Raw genomic sequence first — 15,515 nt, 5'->3', positions numbered from 1 at the left:
GTGGGATTAGAGAATTCCACTCGACAACGATCACGTTTGAGCCGTTTACAAAGTAATTAAGGAAGACTTGCGAAACGTACATTCGTGGGTTCATCTCGCACCATGACATTAATCCAGCCAGTGCCAAATGGAGAGGTCGAAGTGTTCCTAGACCAAATTACTGACGACATTTTGTAATGCAAAAAGGTGGCAGGCTGCGTATTTACAATGTGATAATACTTTTTTTTGTCATTTTGCCTACATAATACCTATGATACTGTATACTATTCAAAAATAAAGCAAAATGAAGTATCATTAGCGGAAGAGTTTTAGAAGGGCGTCCAAAGCCACCTAATAACGTTCACCGGCGACGAGTGGTAGTCGGTTCAACGCCGCCACGCGTGCTCACCCCTCTGCTTGAAGAGATGCCGCGTGGAGGCCGCCAGTGCCGCAAGGACGACGAGGGTGAGCAGGAAGCCGCACATGTAGATGACCGCTTCGGTGTTCGTGGGCATCGGCAGACTGTCACGCCGCTGCATCCTGGGTGTGCGTGAAGACGTGTACGCGTGATATCACATCAGCTGCAGCCCTAACCATCGCTTTAGTAACGTGCTTATGCAGCACCAGGAGCACTCGGAGCTGCCCGGGAGTCGCCCACCCGAGCCTCGTCAATTACTGCCACTATTTATACCTGTAAAAATAAGTGCCCGATTGTTTGCCGAACGATCGACCCACCGATCGACTGACTCACTTAAGGAATAAATCATCGACGTCCAACTGCTAGAAATATACGACTTCATACTTTGGAGTACATGTCCATCACCATGTGGGTGCTCCCCAAAGCGCTATTTTTGGGAAGGTACACCCCTAAAATTGGAAGGCGAGGTGAATTTTATTTATTTATTTATTTATTTATTTATTTATTTATTTATTTATTTATTTATTTATTTATTTATTTATTTATTTATTTATTTATTTATTTATTTAGAGATTACCTGGCATTGCCCGAAGGCACTACTACAGACGGGTTACGGTATTAACATAAAATATCTTCATTTTTGCTGCACATTTGCGCTTGAGACATTTTTCGATTATTTAATGGTTCCAACAAAAAAAAAACGATTTTGCGAATATGTCCGTCCTGATACGCAATAGCCTTATTTCGAAAACATGGTAGGTCTATATTAAGTGTAATGGCGTTATTTAAAGGTGTACTGACACCAAATTTTGACGCCAAAAAATGATATAATTGGCTTCAGTAGTTTGTACAGATGCCTCACAGAAATTTTTGCAGCGATCCGAGGCCGCAATCACATCTAAAATCGAGTTTGATTGTCCCGGCCGCGAGCTTCCACAAATCGGCAGCACTAGCGAAATCGCTTTCGGCGTGACGAAACATCGGCCGGTGTGTCTCGCCGGTTCAGGGTGACGTCAGATAGTCGATTTCGGAACCGGAAACGATATCCTGCGCTGCTGTTGTCGGTGGTATTCGTTTGGGCAGGAGACGTGGGTGCAGCTGTGTGAGCAATGCTTGTAAACATTGCGCACTTTGCGTATTCGACGTCTTTGCTCTTCAGTTCGTGGCCGGCGCATGGTGTTGCCTTGCACTGGTGTCGAAAACTGCGCGGCGCCGGCAATGCGCAGTGCGCGATGTCGACGCGCACCGCGGCGACGCGGCGGTGCGCGTCGCCGAGCTTGCAAAAGCTGTGCTATGACAAGCTCGCGGAATGCGAAGTACTGCTCGTGGAAGCCTCTCCGAGCAAATCGACGACGACGTCAAGATGCATTATTTTCCACGCCACGACATGCAGAGCTAAACGTGGACTGAGTTCGTGCGCGGCGGCGGCCGCAAGAACTGTCGCCCAAGCCAGCGGGCTCGCCGTTGCTCGGTTCGCTTGGGTGTTGGGAACTTTAGGCTTAGTATCGTGGGGAATATTTGATCGCCGGTATCTGTACAACTGCGAATGGCCGTCCCTTACACAACTTTTCAATCCACTATCATCCCCTTTTTCGCATATAGAGCATTATTTTAGCGATAATTCCCGTTTCAGCGATCGGTGATCAAGACATCTGCCGTGGCCTATTTCTAGCGCACAGGTGGCGGCATCTTTCGGCCGCTTGCCGCACCGCGGTGCCGGCAGTGCTGGGTCAGAGCGCCGAACCTCCGCTGCAGGTCAGCGTAGGCTTACCATCGCGGCATATATCTGAACGCCGCTTTTAAATTCAGCGCTGATAACAACCCCTAGCACAATTTTTCACCACACTAACATCTACTTTCTTGAATGTGGAACTTCTTTTTCGCGATCAGATTGATTATAATAGTGGCAAAAAGCTGTTGCTATCACGGTCTGCGCCGGTTCGAGCTGCAGTGATATTAAAAAACGGACGACGGCGAAGACATCGCCGGCCTAATCGCATGGCCAAATAAAGTTGTTCAGTCTGTCGGGTGGCAGCGACTCATCGGACTCATGCAGACGACATGTAGACTCCGCGGGCGAGTGCATACCATGTGCAATCGTAGCAGACGATGCGGCGAACGTCCCTGACGTCTCGGGGGAGACCGTGACGTAAGGCTGGCCCGCTTGCAGACTGGCCTTCGAACGGCCATTTTCCCGCGCGGCGACCGATTTTGAAACTGGTTGCAATAAACGTGCTATAATTCATTCTATTCTGGCGGCTGACGGCTTTCGGTTCGAGTTTCGTAATTACTGGGCCAATAGGTATTCTTTACAGCATAAAACCTGAAAGCGAGAAATTTCGTGTCAGTTCTCCTTTAAGGTATGTTGTGTTGATTCTTGTTTTATCATTATATATCTGCACGGATATCTTTACTGAAATTTTCGTCGACGCGAGGAAAGCAGTTCCCACCCAAGTTCGTATTCAATTTGAGTGCAGCTATCCCGCCTCTTAAGCTGTCCCAGGATGAACTTGGCCGCCCCGTTTTGAATTTTCTGTAGTTCATCAATCGGTGTGACCTGCGAACGATCCACACGGTACCGGCATAATCCAGTGCAGGTCGAACACATGTCCAGTATGCCGTCAAGTCGCCCGTCTTATTGCACTTGGCGTGTTCAAGTACATGGTGTCAAGTAGGCCGTCGACTTGATCCCGTCAAGTAGAGTATGGTTTGCTCTAAAGATCCTAAGCTGCGTTGCATAAAATTGAGCGCCCTTCCAGCTCTCTCCACCAGGCCGCTTACACGCACATTCCATGAGCAATCCGATGAAAACACTACACCTAGATATTTATAACTGGAAGCTTCTTTTAGACGTTCATTGTTTACAAGGTGCTCACTCTCCATCGGCTTCCCGTTCCTTGTAAATAAACGTGAATACACTTCTTTTATCTAAATTTATTTTCCGCAGGGTGCATAAATCCTGAACAGCTTCCAAGTCAATGTTGAGTTGAGTAACGTAACTCGCACTAATTATTTGTTTGTACAGAACGCCATTGTCGGCAAAAAGTCGCAACAGTCTAAATTCATGAATATCGCGCCCACCCACTGAGATAACCAGGTGTTTTTCAGTCCGTAAGAGGTTCTGAAAAGTATGTTCTTCTGTTTCCACTAACAAGCACTAAGGGTGCGAATCTGTGTTTCGTAGCAAATTGGGTGTTTTCAGAGATTTTAAAGGTTTTTACACGATACCTTTATTGCCCTTACTCTACTAGTCTAATTCAAGTGCCTCAGCTTTTCTGTTCCTCTGCATGGCTCCAAAAAAACACTGGCCGATTTTTAATTCCTCTTGACAGGTACCGCATTTCGTCAGAAAAGCTTAATTGGCAATAGTGATGCTTAAAAGTGGCGAACAGACGTGTACCTGGGTTCCGGCTGGCTGGGTTTTTTGTGGCCTTTGCGTCGTTTCTTGCATCTGCGACATTTCTGGCCCTTGTGCTTCTTGTGGCCTTTCCGATGTTCGGGAGAGAAGTCGATGATCACATGCTTCTCTCGCCCATCGCCCACAATCTCCGGTGACTCCAAATTCTCGGGTTGGCCTTCGGATGCGCCAGAGCTGTGTGTTCCGGACGAGGAAGTGCGGCTTGACAAAGGAGAGTTGGGGACTGACACTTCAGGGTCGTGGAGGTCCGAGGAAGATGTGGGCGTCGGGCTAGACACAGGTGAGTCGAAGTCCGCAGGACTTACTGGGGACGAAGCCGTGGTCATGGGTGAAGTCTCCAAGGCGACAGCGTCAGGACTGGGCGTTAAATCTTCTGTAACTAAAAGAATCATTTTTTTGTGATCTTTCAAGCTTTCTGTATGTTGCCTGTCACAAGAGGGAATTAGAATATGAGTCTTAAAGTTTCAAAAATCAGGTCATTATAATGCCTTCAAGGGGGTTGGAATTGTCTTGGCATTTTAAAGTCGGGCTCCACCTTGTAGGTCTGTACTCGCAGTGAACTTGGATACGGCTATTGCCTTTTTGTGTGGTTTTAAAGCGAAGCAAGGTGTGCCGTGACGGAGGGGTGCACAATTTGTTTTATTGCGTGCCGCCTTAAAGGAACCTTGCAACATTTTTTTCAACTGTTTTTGAAATCTCAAATGCTTGCAGAACGTAGTCACCCATCACACGCAGTATTTAAATTAGGGGGTCGCAAAGTACCTCAGACAAAAATTACTGGCCTATGCCCATCAGATAACTTGTAAACTCGATCAAAAAATTTTTCTCTCTTTCGCGCACTTTACGTTCTTCAACAGCTCGAATTAAGTCACTAAGGCCATGTACCAGGTGTTGGCGGATTTTCCTTTAGTTGCAGCACTGAACCCTTTCCCATAGAAAATTTAAAAAACACAAAAAAATACAGCATAAATGGAACGCGTATCTGGGGCGACCAGAAAATCACGCGTAGCCGCTCCGCGCTGGCGATAACTTTAGCTTTCGCAGTGGTTCCAGACACGAAGGAACAAGTGAAAGCGCTTATATAAAGTGCTGCAGGGTCCCTTTAACTTTCCTTCCATGCGCCCCTCCGCAGCCTTCGGCCTGGAGTGTTCTTGTACTGTTTTCTGATACCAGGCGCGCGTACTCTTTCCACAATCCCTCTCTCAACACGCGTCCCCTTGAAACAAATGAGCAGTGAGCGTTTTATTGGTGTGTTCCGTAAGTAATTAACGTTTCGCCTCAAAAATTATGAGCGGTTCGGCTCCGCGAAGGTGGACGACCTGCAAAGTCGAGGTGACACAAAAGTTTCAACGAACGTGCGCATTCCTTTATAGCCTTGATCGAAGGTTATTGCGAAAATATACACGCGCACACGTGCGGTTTCTTGTTTTCTTTCGGTTTTATTGCCTTTCGTGAGGACAAATACAAAACCTGTATGAGCCGGATAAACCCCACACGCTTAACGTTTTAACGGCCCAATCAGCCGCAGGAAAGTTCACACGCCCCTCCATGCTGGCCAACAAGAGAGTGCAAAAGGTTTCTAAATAGAATCGGCATTGCTTATAATTTCCACAAAGAGGGCGGTGTGGCCGTAGCGCGGCCGACGCAGTTCACACAGCAGCGAATCTTTCAGAAACCGTTAGAGTTAACCCAACTGCGGTTCCATGAAAAAGTCAGTAAGAACGCAAACAAAAATTACGAAAATAAAAAAATTACGAACCTCTAGTCACACTGTCTCACTTTAAAAGCAATCAGAGCACTAATGGAAAGAAGGCAGCCGAGGGTCTTATAGAGGGCCGTCACAACAATTGACGATCTCAGTGCATATCGAATTGAAAATGAAGGTCGTAGTTTTAAAGAATTATTACCAGCTGAGAAAAATTTTATTTCGGCGAGACGGCATCTGCCGTCTCCGAGGTTACATCGTCATACTCAACTACGTTTTATCTCTCTCAGTGCATTTACTTAAGCATTCTCCAGGTCTTCTCAAATTAAGACAACGTTATGCTCCAATCTTGAGTTGTTCAGCTATTTTCTATTTACTGGTATTCTCGACTCCCTCAATCAAGCTGCGTTAACACCTTTGCAATACGTTTCGCAAATAATTGTAGCGGAATGGTATCCTCTTCTCTAACGTCAATCCTGACTGTGAACGTTTTACTAATAATATACAGGTTATCCTGGCCGTGGATCTATGGGGTCTGTCCTGCAAGAGCACTATATAGGTCTCCCGAATCCGAGAGCGCTATATACTTCCGCTAACTCCCGGTCCTCACAAGTCTTACAACACTTCGGTTATATCTACTGTACCATGTTTGTTTTTTTTGTGCTTTGTAACTTCAATGTACACAGGGTTATTACTCTCGGCGAATTTTTCCATTACGAGTTTGATGGCATGAACATTGCCTGTTGTAGAGCAGGATTCTCTAAATCTAGTGTGTGCTAACAATGTTCAAACTCGGGGGAGGTAGGGGGAGTTTCAGGCGATTAACTTGGATAGAACAAGAAATATGCCGATAGCTGAGTAATTTTAATCTTTGATATCATCCTTTCTGAATTAAAATCAGGCTGGAATTGTCCAGAATGTAATGTTCTCGGACATTGTGGGAAACATTTTCCAGCATTCCAGTACGCCATTACAAGTATTTTTTTAGTAGATTAGCGGTTATTACATTTTCACCGCCACTTTTACTTGCCTTCACTGCTGCGAGCGCGCTTTCCATCTTGCCCCACTGCTGAAACCTCACGATCCAGGCTTTCTCGTTCAAATCTGTTTCCCGGCCTGCTGCTGCTGTAGTTTAAGTCCGCGTTAGCATGCCCGCTGTAAGCATCCCTGTTATTTTGATACTATGTCTCTAGACGTCGTTTTTTTTTCTTCGTCGACCTTAAACTGCCGCCCCATGTCTATTCTTTAGTTGTTTGTATTTTTACGGGTGGATATACCTGTTGTTGATTATGTTTACCCTTTTTCCTTCCTGTATATTCTGTCAATTAGATTTCCTGCTTCCTTCCTACTTCCTTCCTGTGTACTGCGTTCCTTACCAGGTCCTCACCCTCCTGCATCTATAACTGACTCTGCGGTTACTATGGTTAGGCTGTCTATCGAACTGCCTACTCTTTCTTACTCTTCTGTTGACGGCACAAGTTCTCCAGAATTCTCATTCGAACACCTGTGCGGTGTTTATTTTCTGTAATAATGGCGACCTTTCACGCTTTTTAATCTGACATCTAGCTTAGTTCTGCTCCTTCCCATTCTGCGATCCCAGTTCTTGGCGTTCCCTAAAACTTCAACACCATGCAGAATGATCACATTCCCATTCGAAAAACACAACAGGAATTTCTGTCGCACAACAGAAATTTCTGTCGCACGACAGGGATTTCTGTCGCACGACAGGGATTTCTGTTGGGACTACAGGATGGTCTGTCGTGCGACAGAAATTTCTGTAGTACAACTACAGAAAATCTGTCGTACGACAGGCATTTCTGTCGCACGACAGGGATTTCTGTTGGGACTACAGGATGGTCAGTCGTGCGACAGGAATTTCTGTAGTACAACTACAGAAAATCTGTCGTACGACAGGCATTTCTGTCGCACAACAGGAATTTCTGTTGGGAATGCAGGATGGTCTGTTGTGAGACAGGAATCTCTGTAGTAGGACGACAGAATGTCTGTCGTACGACAGAAATTTATGTAGTACAACACACATATCTATCATGCGACAGACATTGTGTAGCCCCACTACAAAAACCTTTGTAGTAGAACTACAAAATGTCTGTCGCATGAGAAATTTCTGTTGTACTACAGAAACTTCTGTTGTGGAACACCCTGTAGGCACTACACAAATTTCTGTTGCACCACAGACTGTCCTTCAGCCACTACGACTGGATTCCGTAATTACTATTATTATCTTGCATGCGACCGAACATTTTGTAGTCCCTGCAGATTTTTACAGTCTGAAAGAGAATTTTAGATTCATTGCAAAAGTGTCACACGACAGACCGTTCAGTATTGCTACAAAATCTCTTGCTTACCCTGTCGGCAAACCCCGCGTTTTCCAGCATTAGGAGAGCGGTGGAATACGCCGGAAAGAACGGATTACACTGGAAAACGCAGAGCTGGACAACATCAACGCGGGGACCACATTTTCCATCGACAGAACGATGTAATACGCTGGAGACAACAGAAAACAGAAAACGCCGCGCTGAACGAGCGGGGTGGTTGCTGGAGAGCATCGAATAACACGGGGCCATTGCCTTTGAGGACAGAGCTTCAGACAGGCCAAACGGGATAGCACGAAGAGGATAGTTAGTGTGGTACCGCTGCTTGGCTGGACACGGGAATGCCGCGCGCCGCTTAAAGGGAAGCTGAAGCGCTTTCCAAAAAATTTGAGTTAGATTAACAGTTATATAGTTTCTTGCGCGCTGATTCCGAATATCACATTGAAATTTATCGTACATGAGTCCAAGTGGCATTTATCTTGCAAAAAGCGCGGCCCCGTTTGAAAGACGCGCGCTTTTCGTCTTTTGACGCCCCTGATTGGTTGCGCCCGTCATGACGTCAAAGGAGGACACCCTTCGGCCGCGCGGGTTGTCGGAAGCATTGCGAACGATCGCACGGTTGCCTTTGCGGCAATTTAGCTTGCAGTTTAATTTTCGCACATGACTGGAAGTTTGTTTTATAATTTCCCGTGCTGTTGGTTCAATTATCTTGGAGCTTAAATTTGCTTTACACGACAGAGAACCCCAAAGCAGTGACTGTGACGTCGACTAGTGGGTTCCATCAAAATATTTTTGAATTAGGCAACCAGCATAAGGGGATTTTTTACCTTATATTAATATTAGGTACTGCCTTGACTGTTTCTTATTATACACAAAACCATTTATGCCGAAGATTAATGGGCGTTTTATAAACAATCTACCAGGGAAAAGCACGTACGTGCACTGCGCGAAAAAATAGCGTTCATGCGCTGTAAACGTATATGCGAGACACATCTTGCCGGTACCCGCATAAACCAACAAGCAGAATCTGCTTCCGCATTTCCTTTGTTCGTTGTCGCCCACCCCAGCCCCGTTACTCATCCCCGTACACAGACCCACACGCGTGCGCAATTTCGTCAGCGGCGCTACGGCGCCTCCGCGATTGCTAGCTGCACTTCGATGAGTGGCGTCTTACTGCTTCACATGCATTTTCTCTGAAAACACTGCAGCATACTAGTGCCTGCTCAGCATTATTGGCTGTAGTAGGGCTTCATTTTCACTTGTGCGTTGCGCATTCTGCTACAATATTACGGCCACCTCGTTATAATTAACAGACCAGTCGGACAAGGCAGTTACGTTGTAGTTACGTTACTTTAGGTAACAATCACCAAACGTTTGTGATAATAAATCGTTGGCCTGTTTCAGCATTTCTAGATTTAAGCATTTACCGCGATAGTCGGACAGAGGCCGTATATTTACTCTTCGCTCCTAATTTTTTTAGTATCATCATTATATATATCACCGACTATCACTGGAGCACACTTGAGGTTCAGTGACAACAAGTGCTTGCCAGGTTATAATATGCAGCCACACGGAATCTTGGGCAAAAAATTAGGCCCCCGCAGTCAACACAAATTATGGCACGGTGGTGGTTCGGAGTGGTGTTTTTTTTTTTTAATTCCAGACAAACATCACATTATCGTGACATGTATACTTGCAAAATAAGTAATCTGGTTGTCTTGGTTCTTTTACTTTGTAGGAATACTGTTTACCTTTTAGCCGGGAGAGAACTTCTATCAGGATTGGCCACTTGTTTTAGTTTCGCCAAAAAATTGTTTTTTTGAACACTGTCCTGAGGCCATAGGGAATGAAAACCGACGCGTTTAACGAAACAAGTATTTCCTGAACAAATGTGACTTGGTTTCTGGAATGGAACGAAACATCCCCGGCCAAAGTACAGCAGTATTCCCCATCCTTCCTAAATCTAGAATCTAATGTGAACATTCACGTCCGTCGCATCAAAAAAAAAAAAAAAAAACCGCATTGGAGCGGTTTACAAAGTATTTAACGTAGTGTAGTATATTCTCTGTCATCAAGCACAGCCACCTCGGCTGTGGCTTCCGTATGTTATCAAGCATCCCGGCGTGGCATTATTCTGCTTAGGAATACGGCATGATAACGTATGCCTCGTTTGGCGTTCGTGCATACTTTTTGAACACGAAAATTGTACAAATGAGTGCTATCAACCACAACAACAACAAGTATCATTCACAAGGAAACACGGCGAAAAGAGCATGGCCGAGGCGGCCGATCCGGCCGGAAGTCCAGGTATGACGTTTTTCAGCCGGTTTTCGCCCGTGCTCTTTGGTCTTCCGGCATCGCGCGGCGAGATGGGGGCGGGGCATCGGGCCACTTTTGTTTGCTCATTGCGCCGCTTCTATTGCATGTATTGCGAAAATATTTCGTACACATAAACTATTCAATGTGTACTTGCTGCTAGTCAACTTTTCTTTTAATTCTAAAACCGCTTCACCTTCCCTTTAAGGGGTGAACTGGTTGTATTCCAGCGCCGCGATCGACGCAGATGCTCCGAAACTTGGTGTTTTCGGCCTGTGCGGTGCAGCGATCGATTCCCACTTTTATAGCGTGCGCTGCACGAAAACAATGGTGCGTGCGAGTGACGGTCATCTCGTTGAATTGCATCGCAAGCGTCTGTTGTAATGAACGTTTGTTGCATTACTGTCATTAGCATTCCGGTCGTGTTTGAAAAAACCTCGCTACAAATTTGCAATTAACAACGCAACTTAGCACAAATCACTGTAATGTTGCAACATCTAAGCGTAGCCCCATAACCAAAGAAATGGATACATAAAGAACTTGCAAATTCTTTTAATTCTTTGAGGGAATTGCAATTGCATATATTGTACTGTGGACAATCTTTGATAAAAGAATGAGGCAATAAGGGTAGCCCGTCGGCAAAGCGGACGCATAAAGGACAAGCAAGACATGCTTTTTGAAGACGTGGTGTAATAATTGCAGCGCACATTCTGACACGTATTTCTGGGTGTAGAGAGCCCCATTGTTTCAATCTGCGTGCTGTTGTTTTATTTTTTTAGCACGCAATTTGTTTATTTCAACGCGAAACATGTGTCCAATCAAGCCTAAATAGTTAAAATAAGATTTTAAAAACAGCGAACCAGTTGCCGCTACCTGTGTGAAAAAAAAAAAAAAGAAACGGCGCCAGTGAACTCGTTGCATTACTGAGATGTGTTAAAAAAATAAATGCAGAAAGAAAGAAAACGCCCGCCTTCCCTCTAGCCCGGCCCTTCGGAAGAAGTTCGGGGAAGCATCGTCACCACTGAAGGCATGTCGCGGCGCGACAGCACTCGCGGGAGGGGGAGACCTCAATACGAAGAATCGAGAGGGGTGAGGAGGGGTCGCGAAACAACTTCTCGTGATCGGCCGGTTCCCTCCTTACCCTTCCTTTGTTCCCTCCTGCTTTTCGTCTTTCGGTCAACATTTGGCGGTGGCAGCGTGGCCGAGTGGCTCGTTCACATTTAACATCGGCGCTTTGCCTAGCTGAAGTTACGCCTAACTTTTTGTAAAAACGTGCATCTTATGTCTCCGCGAAGTATCAGCCGCAACATTTGAAGCTTCGGAAGCTGTGCTAAAAGCAAGATCAGTGGTCCGGATTTCAAGCATCTCGAAGTGAGGACTCCTCTAGCCACGACTAACCGTGGTGCTTGGGATTATCGGCACACTGATGCGAGTGAATACGACGAATTTCGCAGGCAGTGTGATCTCGAATGCGTGCGATGTGCTTCGACAATCGACTGAACTTGCAATGACCCCTGCGTGACTTCGGCAGGTATCGGGTGTGCATACTCTTCGAGATAGTGCATCACCACAGAGACGTGCGCTTTTCGCCACAGGATACCCCTCCACGTTTTGCTGTGCGAATGCATTGTCAACGGATCAAGGTTCACCAAGGCAAGCATTCCAGCTAAATATTGACTTTCAATTTTAATTCTCTCACGTTCTCTCGAGTTTTGCTGTTTAAATAAATCAGGTTCAAGAAATATTTGTTTGCTTGTGTTTTAATGGTCCTAACTAGTATAAGGAACGAATTTTCGAACGGTTATTGTCCATGCTCGTTTAATAGTTTTTTTTTCTATCCGGGAGAATAAATTTGCTTTCATGAACAGATTGAGCGTCATTGACGGAACGCGATGATGGGACGCGATTTGGCCCTGCTTCAGAAGCACGGCCAAATCAGCTGAAAAGTGCCCAAATGAGTCTAGCTAAATTTTGTAGCGCTACTTAGGTGTTCCTGAAGGAAAGACTTCTGTATTTCTTCTTAACAGCTACGCGGGTTTGTAATTACACGGCTATTAAAGAAAAAAGGCCTAGCGCGAGCATCGGCCTCGCTATTCGCTGGAGACCGCGTTGTCTCCGGCGTGTTCCAGCGTTATGTTCTGCGGCTGCCGCATCCACGAGTTTCCGCGTGTGCAGTGTGCGTGTCCACGAGTTTCTGCGACTGCACATGCATCAGGCATGTGCAATCTGCGTAACATCAAACTTTTGTATTGCATGCATGAATGTACCACTTGTTGCATTGCTTACATTGCCTTTTGGAACAGCTTTCTGAAATCAGTTATTCACTGAAAACAATTTTAAGCTTGTTCCAGAAAGGCAAGAATTCCCCCAAATGCTTATGTTTGTTGGTCATATCTTTATTTAAATTGTTATGCATATCCTGCATAGTTCAGGTACTTAATAGAAAAAACATCACGGGAAGTAAATTTATTATGCAAAACAAGTTGAAATTCGAGACATGACAGGATTTACTACGAAAACAGACATGACAGGATTTACTACAGACTACAGAACAGGATTTACTACAGACTACATGACAGGATATACTACAGACTACATGACAGGATTTACGACAAACTACAGGACAGGATTTACTACAGACTACAGGACAGGATTTACTACAGACTACAGGACAGGAGTTACTACAGACTACAGGGCAGGGTTTACTACAGACTACAGGACAGGATTTACTACAGACTACAGAATGTCCCATTCCCTCACAGGATCATTCTGTCGTATTTTTCTGTTGTGTTTTTCGACTGGGTTGGCGCTGAGAAATAAGCCAAATTTACTATTAGTTTGACCACGAGCTTTTCTATCTCCCTTTCTTCGCTTGTATGAGGAAGAACGTATTCTTTCTACAAGCCCTACGTCCCTTCAGCTATTCAGGCCTCCCAGTCGAAAAACACAACAGAAAAATACGACAGAATGATCCTGTGAGGGAATGGGACATCCTGTAGTCTGTAGTAAATCCTGTCCTGTAGTCTGTAGTAAATCCTGTCCTGTATTCTGTAGTAAATCCTGTCCTGTAGTTAATCCTGTCCTGTAGTCTGTCGTAAATCCTGTCCTGTAGTCTGTAGTAAATCCTGCCCTGTAGTCTGTAGTAAATCCTGTTCTGTAGTCTGTAGTAAATCCTGTCATGTCTGTTTTCGTAGTAAATCCTGTCATGTCTCCAATTTCAACTTGTTTGGCATAAGAAATTTACTTCCCGTGATGTTTTTTTTCTATTAAGTACCTGAAGTATGCAGGATTTCAATAAAATTTCATTCAATTTAAATTTCAAAATTTCAATAACAATGTCCATAAAAATATGACCAACAAACATAAGCATTTGGGGTCATTCTTGCCTTTCTGGTACAAGCTTGAAATTGTTTTCAGTGAATAACTGATTTCAGAAAACTGAACCAAAAGGCATTTAAGCAATGCAACTAGTGGTACATTCATGCATGCAATACAAAAGTTTGATGTTACGCAGACTGCACATGCCTGATCACAGTCCGAAAAAAAAAGCAGTTTGCGGTGCTTATCCATTTTATTTTCCTCTTTTTACAACACTGTTCCTGGGCACTACCGCGGCTTCACTTTTTGTCATGGAGAGGCTTTTACTGCCCTCTTATGTTGCTGTTACACCAAACAAATAATTTTTATTAAACGAGCATCGACAATAACCATTCGAAAATTCGTTCCTTATATTAGTTAGGGCCATTAAAACACAAGTGAACAAATATTTTTTTACACTGCAAAACGTGAGAGAACGTGAGAAAATTAAAATGGAAAGTCAATCTTTAGCTGGAATGCTTGCCTTTGTGAACCTTGTTCCGTTGCATTCGCACAGCAAGGGGTGGAAGGATATCCTGCGGCGAAAAGCGCGTCTCTGTGGTGCTGCACTATCTTGAAGAGTATGCACGCACGATACCTGCCGAAGTCACGCAGGGATCGTGGCAAGTTCAGTCGATTGTCGAAGCACATCGCACGTATTCCAAATCACGCTGCCTGCGAGATTCGTCGCATTCACTCACATTAAAGTGCCAATTATCCCAAGCACCCCGGTTAGTCGTCGCTGGAGGAGTCCTCACATCGAGATGCTTGAAATCCGGACCACTGATCTTGCTTTTACCACAGCTTCCGAAGCTTCAAATGTTGCTGCTGACACTCCGCGGGGACATAAGATGCACGTTTTTACAAAAAAGTTAAGCCTAACTTCAACTAGGCAAAGCGCCGATGTGAAATGTGAACGAGCCACTGGGCCACGCAGCCACCGAAAATTTTGACCCGGAGACGAAAAGCAGGAGGGAACAAAGGAAGGGTAAGGAGGGAACCGGCCGATCACGAGAAGTTGTTTCGCGACCCCTCCGCACCCCTCTCGATTCTTCGTATTCTGGTCTCCCCGTCCCGCGAGTTCTGCCGCGCCGCGACATGCCTTCAGTGGTGACGGCGCTTCCCCGAACTTCTTCCGAAGGGCCGGGCTAGAGGGAAGGCGCGCGTTTTCTTTCTTTCTACATTTATTTTTTTAACACATCTCGGTAATGCAGCAAGTTCACTGTCGCCGTTTTTTTTTTTTTTTTTTTTCACACAGGTAGCGGCAACTGGTTCGCTGTTTTTAAAATCTTATTTTAACTATTTCGGCTTGATTGGACACATGTTTCGCGCTAAAATAAACAAATTGCTCGCTAAAAAAATAAAACAACAGCACGCAGATTGAAACAATGGGGCTCTCAAAGACACCCAGAAATACATGTCAGAATGTGCACTGCAATTATTACACCACGTCTTCAAAAAGCACATCTTGCTTGTTTTTTATGCGTCCGTTTTGCCGAGGGGCTACCCTTGTTGCCTGATTCTTTTATCAAACATTGTCCACAATACAATATACCCAATTTCAATTCACTCAAAGAACCCAAGGAATTTCCGAAGTTCTCTATGTATCCATTTTTTTTTTGGGGGGGGGGGGGGGCTACGCTTAGATGCTCCAACATTAGTCTGATTTGTGATAAGTTGTGTTGTTAATTGCAAATTTGTAGCGAAGGTTTTTTCCAACACGGCCGGAATGCTAATGGCCGCAATGCAACAAACGTTCATTACAACAGACGCTTGCAATGCAATTGAACGAGATGACCGTCACTCGCACACAGCATTGTTTCCGTGCAGCGCACGCTAAAAAAGTGCGATTTTGCGGCACCGCACGGGCCGCAAACACCAAGTTTCGGAGCATCTGCGTCGATCGCGGCGCGCGGCATTCCCGTGTCCAGCCAAGCAGCGGCACCATACCGTCCCGGACTATCCCGTTCGTGATATCCCCTTCGCACT

At 45.3% G+C, this 15,515-nt stretch overlaps 1 protein-coding gene across 1 annotated transcript in view; it reads right to left on the bottom strand.

Annotated features, from left to right (window-relative positions):
* Positions 1 to 15,515, bottom strand: part of LOC144166045 (uncharacterized) — a 46,988-nt gene that overhangs the window by 26,411 nt on the left and 5,062 nt on the right. The window contains exons 3-4 of the mRNA XM_077695709.1: positions 3,798 to 4,194; positions 389 to 519 (exon numbers count right to left, since the gene is read on the bottom strand). Coding sequence (XP_077551835.1) covers positions 389 to 519; positions 3,798 to 4,194 — 528 coding nt within the window. The remainder of the gene's footprint in view (positions 1 to 388; positions 520 to 3,797; positions 4,195 to 15,515) is intronic.

The sequence above is a fragment of the Haemaphysalis longicornis genome, unplaced genomic scaffold, assembly GCF_048455015.1.
Source record: "Haemaphysalis longicornis isolate Haplotype H1 unplaced genomic scaffold, Haemaphysalis longicornis Haplotype H1 scaffold_16, whole genome shotgun sequence".
Lineage (NCBI taxonomy): Eukaryota > Metazoa > Arthropoda > Arachnida > Ixodida > Ixodidae > Haemaphysalis > Haemaphysalis longicornis.
Note: the sequence above shows the minus strand (reverse complement) of the source record. Positions and strands in the feature narration are given on the sequence as shown.